This window comes from Solanum pennellii, chromosome 5, assembly GCF_001406875.1.
Source record: "Solanum pennellii chromosome 5, SPENNV200".
Classification (NCBI taxonomy): Eukaryota; Viridiplantae; Streptophyta; class Magnoliopsida; order Solanales; family Solanaceae; genus Solanum; species Solanum pennellii.
In genome coordinates this window covers 4,018,879-4,026,362 of record NC_028641.1, presented here as the reverse complement: position 1 = coordinate 4,026,362, position 7,484 = coordinate 4,018,879, and the positions used below count along the sequence as shown (strand labels likewise).

The window sequence follows — 7,484 nt, the reverse complement described above, 5'->3', positions numbered from 1 at the left end:
TATATATATATATATATATAAACCTAGGATGCCAATTAATAACAACTCATGGAATTTCATGGAAAAGAAAGCAACATGATTATTTTATAATCACACTTGAAAAGGATTGCAACTTTGAAATGATTGAGTAGATGAAAAAATCTTGTATGATGTGGACTATTTTTAACATTTTATGACCTTTTTAATTTTGGCTAATCATCATAACATGTTTCATTAGATAGAATTTTTTCTTGATCTTTTACACGTAAGTAATTATATGTTCTCTCCTTTTGTTTCCTTTTATTTCTAGAAAAAAGTTGAAACTACTTTTAGAATTTTGACTATAAAAAAAAAATCTTTGATTTCTCATGCTCTATTTTTCTCACACAAAAAATATCTTCTAGCTAGGTCCACATGAAAAGTATGTATCAAAGCAAAACATTTAGTGTTTTTATTATAATAAAATTTAATGGGGGGCCTTTCTTGAGGGCACTTTGAAATTTTTGCCTTTAATATGTCTCCAAAAAAAGAAAAAAAAGAAGTTCGATATACTATAATGTATTCTTTTAATGACGGGGATGATTTTGAACTTTTGATTATTATCTAACGTTTGTATAACATTGACCACGGTCTAATGTATCTCACAAAAATTTTAATTTATCTAAAAATGATCTCTCGACCCTACGTGAATACAGAATACTTTGTATATCTGGAGGTCCTAATCAATTATTTTATAAGTAATTTGATTATACAAAGTATTTTGCTTATGCGATCTATGGATGTAAGTTACTTCTTTTATTTCAATTTATGGTCTTGCTCTTTTTTTAAGTCCTCTTTAAAAAAGAATATCTCCTTTTTTGTGTGTGTGATTCTTTAATTTCAATTTTTGACATATTATATTTAATACTACAAGAGTAAAAGAACATTTTGACACATTAGGTATATCTTTAGTTTAAGACCATAAAAACCTAGAAGGTCTTCTTTATTTTTTAAAATTTCGTGCTAAGTCAGAATAATACAAACAAATTAAATCGGAGAGAATATCATTTTGTTTTCTTTTACTCATAACCAACAATGTCCTTCATTAGCTGGTCCAGGCAGAAAAAAACAAGTGTCCTACAAGAAAACAGCATCATAAAGATCTTTGTTTGATGTTATAGTCATAGTAGGTATTACCTTCCCTACATAGTTGTAAATTTGAGCCATCACATCAAATTTTAATTACAATTTCTAAACTTTAGTTACACTTTTATATTAAGGTCCCAATTTGATGTAAACCTTTTAGTAGCATTACTGTCTCCAGTTGTATAATTAGTTGTAATAGGACCTATTTAATTCAAACATTTAACTATAATAAGGGGTCTAGAAAATAACAAAGTACGTGCTAGAATATTGCTGGTAGAAGGTAGCAGATATGATAAGAAATCGGATCGTATAAGTATTGTCCATCCAAAACCATATAAAGATACAAATTTTCCAACCTCCTTAAATATCTCGAGTGTAAACACTGAACAATATAAGATAAGGATCCAACATCTGGTAAAATATTAATAGTCTGACTCTGATATCATTATAAGACTATTGACCTTATAACACCTAACTCAAAGTCAAACGATAGCTCAAGGGGTGAGGATTATTCAAGCCTGGTTTATCCATAACTGAATCAATGTGGGACTCATAACATATATATAACCTATATTGCATGACTTCAAAAATGTTGACGGATGCGTGTTAGATCCTTCAAAAGTATTTGACTACTAAACTTTTTTGGAGAGTCTGAACAGCATAGCAAATAACTACTAAACTTAGAACGTAAAACTACTATTGTATTTCAAGATTCAATGTTGTAACTATGTGTTTGTTTATATTGCTATAGGCTTTCATCAATGTAGATGGGGTTACCATAATTTATCTGTGATTGAAGATGTTATTGCCAATTACAAGAAAGCAAAAATCCCTCTTGATGTTATATGGAATGATGATGATCATATGGATGGGAAAAAAGACTTCACCCTTCATCCTGTTAACTACCCTGGCCCAAAGTTGAGAGCTTTCTTAAAGAAAATTCATGCTGAAGGAATGCATTACATTGTGATCAATGATCCTGGAATTGGAGTTAACAAAAGTTATGGTACTTACCAAAGAGGTTTAGCCAATGATGTTTTCATCAAATACCAAGGTAAACCATTTCTAGCACAAGTCTGGCCTGGTGCTGTTCATTTCCCTGACTTCCTCAACCCTAAAACAGTTGAGTGGTGGGGTGATGAGATTCGACGATTCCATGAACTTGCTCCTATTGATGGACTATGGATTGACATGAATGAAGTTTCCAACTTTTGTAATGGTTTGTGCACGATCCCCGAGGGTAGGATATGCCCTAATGGGACAGGTCCTGGTTGGATATGTTGTTTGGATTGCAAGAATGTAACGAAAACAAAGTGGGATGATCCGCCTTACAAGATAAATGCTTCTGGTATTCAAGCTCCAATAGGGTACAAAACGATTGCTACGAGTGCAACACATTACAATGGTGTTAGGGAATATGATGCTCATAGTCTTTATGGTTTCTCTGAGACTATTGCAACTCACAAGGGTCTACAAGCGATAGAGGGGAAACGTCCCTTCATATTGACTCGTGCCACGTTTGTTGGTTCAGGACATTATGCTGCACATTGGACAGGGGATAACAAAGGAACTTGGGAGGATTTGAAGTATTCAATCTCAACTGTCTTGAACTTTGGTATGTTTGGTGTTCCTATGGTTGGTTCAGACATATGTGGTTTTTACCCCGCGGCTCCTCCTTTGGAGGAGCTATGCAATCGTTGGATTCAAGTAGGCGCGTTCTATCCCTTCTCAAGGGATCACGCAAACTACTACTCACCAAGACAAGAGCTTTACCAATGGAAAAGTGTGACTAAATCTTCGCGTAATGCTTTAGGAATGAGATACAAATTGTTGCCCTATCTCTACACATTGAGCTACGAGGCACACATAACCGGAGCACCAATTGTAAGGCCACTCTTCTTCACTTTCCCAAACATTCCAGAGCTTTACGAGTTAAGCACTCAATTCTTGGTAGGAAGCAATGTCATGGTCTCTCCAGTGCTAGAAAAGGCTAAAACTAAGGTAAACGCGCTCTTTCCTCCAGGTACTTGGTACAGTTTATTCGATATGACACAAGTCATTGTCACAAAAGAGCCACATTACCGATCACTTGATGCACCATTGCACGTAGTGAACGTGCATTTGTACCAAAACACCATACTACCAATGCAACGCGGAGGAATGTTAACCAAAGAAGCAAGGATGACACCTTTCACAATCGTTGTAGCCTTCCCACTCGGGGCATCAGAAGGGGTAGCTAAAGGAAATCTCTTCCTCGACGATGATGAGCTTCCTGAGATGAAACTAGGAAATGGGAAGTCAACATACATGGATTTCCACGCGACAACTAGTAATGGTACAGTGAAGATTTGGTCTGAAGTTCAAGAAAGTAAATACGCGTTGGATAAAGGTTGGTACATAGAAAAGGTTACTGTGTTAGGATTGAATGGAATTGGAGGTGCATTTGACATTCTTGTTGATGGCAGTAAAGTTGAAGATACTTCAAAGTTGGAGTTTGAAACAGAAGACCATAAGTTTGTAGACAAATTGGAGGAAGATGGAGGTCATAAGAAGAGCATGATGCTAGATATTAAAGGATTAGAGTTACCAATTGGTAAAAACTTTGCTATGTCTTGGAAAATGGGGATTTAAGTTTAGTTTTATATTTGGTGTGGATAAAATTGCCTATGTTTTTAGTTAAGTTAGTTATAAGGTTATTGATGAAAAATAAAAGGAGTCTTTAGTTTAAACTAAGCTTTTAATCCTTTTTTATTTTTCATACAAAAGAGATTCAAGTGTATTATTGATTTGTGTTTTCTGTATGAGTTTTACTTTCATTCTGTTGTTGACAAATTGAAATCAAAGTGCTTTATGTAAAAGTGTTTGGAATTTCATTGAAAGTGTGTCTTGTATCTAATGTTTTAGGTCACTATAAATAACTCAATATATTTCTTAATCTAAAGCACCGTTTGTTATTGTTCTTTTCTTCATTATTGTCAACGTGACTTCTTTTTACTGCGTTTTCTTTTGACCTTATATGATATGGTTTACTTGATCTGAGGGTCAAAAATTCTCAAAGATTGAGTATACATCATTCTTTCAGACTCCACTTAGATAGGATCGTCTTATTAATTAGAAATGGGCCTGGACTACTTATTGGGCCTTATCCAAGTTAATTAATAGCTATCAATGAAGGATATGCATGTTAAGAAGGATCAACATGTAGAAAACATATTATTTCTTTATTTGCATTTATTGAGTACTTTATTTACTAAAATGAGTATCGAAAACACTTCGAGTTATGCTGAAAACTAAGTGAGAACGTTGTTGATAATGCAGAAGTACATATTATTTATTTACTAACATGAGTATTGAAAACACTTTGAGTTTGTTTTACTTTCCTTTTATATGTCTCAAAAAAAATATTTTTTTTTGTCTAGCAATTTTATACTTCTAACTTTTCACTCAATATGGTAAAGATAATAAGATTGAAAGACATTTGTATAACGTATCGGATTCAAAAGTTATGTTACATTTTTATATTTCGTATCAAGTTAAAATCAGATAAACAAATCAAAATAGAAGGAGTAATTAGCTAAATGAAACCAGTGCTAATCATTCATCAACTCTAAAATTGTTAGTTCATTTTGATGAAACAAAAAAGTAAAAAATACATTATGGGAATTATGGGCCCAATAAATGATATCCACGTTGTGGGCCCATTTCACGCATGAATCAAGAATGAATCTTAGGCTCATTTCTCCCTGTTCTTTTTCGTTGTCCAATATCCACGTTGAATTTCGATTAAATTTAAATTCGCGATAAAAATTCAGGGTAATAACACTTCTTGCGAAATGTGAGTATGTACTCAGAGATGAATAACTCAAACCCGAGACTTCTGATTAAGAATGAAGAGTCTGTGCTCAGAGATAAGTAACTCATACCCGAGAACAGAGGTGGAATCAGAATTTTCAATAAGGGGGTTCAAAACTTGTAGAAATAGGTAGCCGAAGGGGGTTCGACATCTACTATATATACATATAAACTTATTTTAACCATGTATGAATAATATAGTTTTCTGTCGAAGGGGGTTCGGGTTCGGATGAACCCCCTTCACTAAGGGTAGCTCCGCCCCTGTCCAAGAATTCTGATTAAAAATGAAGGAATACTTACCATTCTATCACGACCTTTATCAGATCCATTTCCCACTGTTTCTCATACTTAAAACCACATCATTTTATGTACCCTTCTAGGGAGCAAACTAGACTTTTATTTGTTCACTATGGCCCCAATAATTAATAATTTCACGCGTTTGAGCCCCTCCAACTTTATTTTGGTCTCTATCTAATAAGACATAGATTTGTTGCATTGCACACATCAAAGGGAAGGGATGTCAAATAAGCGGGTTAGATAAATTTTGCAAGTATAATTAGTTGAGTTAATATATTTATGTCTAAAATTTCTTGGTGTAAGATGAATCGGTACAAATGATCATAACTTTATCTGCTCAATTCTTTATTCGATTTTTATTTCATTCTACATTTTCATTATTATTTTCATAGATATACGTTCATTAAAAAATGATTTTTTTTAAAAAAAAAGATTGAATTCGTCGAGTTTAAATTCGAGAAGTTAGTATCTTGCTGCACCAACCTAAGTGTAAGCATCCAAGGAGGGACACCCATGCCCAATAATGGTGCATATCTAAGTCAACCTGCAGATATTTGAGGAATCCCAATATAAAAAATAAGATATTTTTTAAAAGAAATAGAAAAAGAACACATTATATTGTGTATACCACTTAAGAACTTTCATGATTTTTGAAAAAAACAAAGAAATTTGCAATTAAACAGATAATTCGCAAGTAATTTAAGTTTTTTTTCCGAAAAAATTACAATAAATTATTTATATTTAGAAAAATCAAGTGGTCGAGTTGAATATAGTTAAAACATCGCAAGTAGCTCAACTAAAAAACTTATAAGTAACTTTTAAGAGATCTTATAATAACGTAACTTTATAAATAGGAAACTAAATCAATACATTTATTCGTCGATTTCAACATTTACAAAGTATTTTCTATCTCAATTTTTTTTTTTTACACAATATCATAGCAAGATTCATTTCGGAGTGATCTTTGCCTAATTTTACACTACATCTCTTGTTACTTTATATTTATAAAACAATAACAAAATCGTATTTCTTTATCATTTCATAAAAATTTAAAATCGTTGTGACACATGACATATTTTGGATTATTTCATAATAAAATAATATGGAATTGACACGTACATATAAAATCCAATTCATCACTACACCAAGTGCTGAGTTGTAAATATGCTGCTTGCAAAATCCAATTAAATCACAACAACAAGAAAAAAGATGCAGAATTTATAGAAAATAAATTAAAATATAAAAGCACGATTATCGAAATGTGATACTGAAGACTGCAACTGCTTTACCTAGAAAAGAAAATCACACACAGAAAATAATGTCAAATAATTGGGCTGACCACCAGAGGATGGGTTTACGTTGTTTTTTCCTTAATTAGAGGTTTCAATTTTAAATTTTAAATATTAAAAAATTCTTATTCGTTAAAAAGCATTTCCCTCGAATGAATTTTATGTCATGTGAGTTTAAAGTTCAAATAATTCAAAATTAATCGAAATTTAATATAAATATCGGACATCCATACACGTGTTTCTGCATTGGGCTTTCAACCCATTTTGAAAGCTTTGATTTTAGTGGAAGTGGGCCTCCACGTAGGCGCCTCCAGTCCACTAGAGCAGCCCACTTGTGCTCCTACTCAAAACATTTGGTCAACATGCACTTCCATTTTATTTTTATTTTTGGAAAAAATTTAAGAAAGAACAAAAATAATAAACATAATAAAGCTTTATAGTTATAATTTTGATGATTGTGTTGGGAATAAATCCGTAACAGAAATAATATTTGCGGTAATAAAGGCAACAAATGCGGAACACAACAATACGGTTAATCAACGAGAATAAAAGAGAAAGAATGACACCAAGATTTTACGTGGAAACCCTCCTAAATTAGGGAAAAACCACGACCCGAGAGGAGCAACGAATATCACTATAGTAAGGATTTTACACTTGTATGTCTGAGTAAAACTCCAAAGACCACTACACATTCAAAAGAAATAACACTTTTTTGATTTTTCCACCTCACTACAATACCGCTCACACTCTCTATTTTTCCTCACAGATTATTTTCTTCTGTGATGCCTCACTCTTCTTTTCTCTCCTTTGTAATTCTTTTTGGTGTATTTTGAAATGAGCAAGAGCTCTCTATTTATAGGAAAATCTACTCCTAATGATGTCACCAATGACATCACAAGAAACACAAGATTTCAACATTTTCACCTATGTAGAAATCTTGCT

At 32.7% G+C, this 7,484-nt stretch overlaps 1 protein-coding gene across 1 annotated transcript in view; it reads left to right on the top strand.

Annotated features, from left to right (window-relative positions):
• The window catches only part of LOC107020273 (alpha-xylosidase 1-like), a 7,728-nt gene extending 3,745 nt beyond the window's left edge, over positions 1-3,983 (top strand). Inside the window, exon 3 of the mRNA XM_015220558.2 lies at positions 1,856-3,983. Within this exon, the coding sequence (XP_015076044.1) occupies positions 1,856-3,735 (1,880 nt within the window). The 3' untranslated portion in view covers positions 3,736-3,983. The remainder of the gene's footprint in view (positions 1-1,855) is intronic.
• The last annotated feature ends 3,501 nt before the right edge of the window (positions 3,984-7,484 follow it).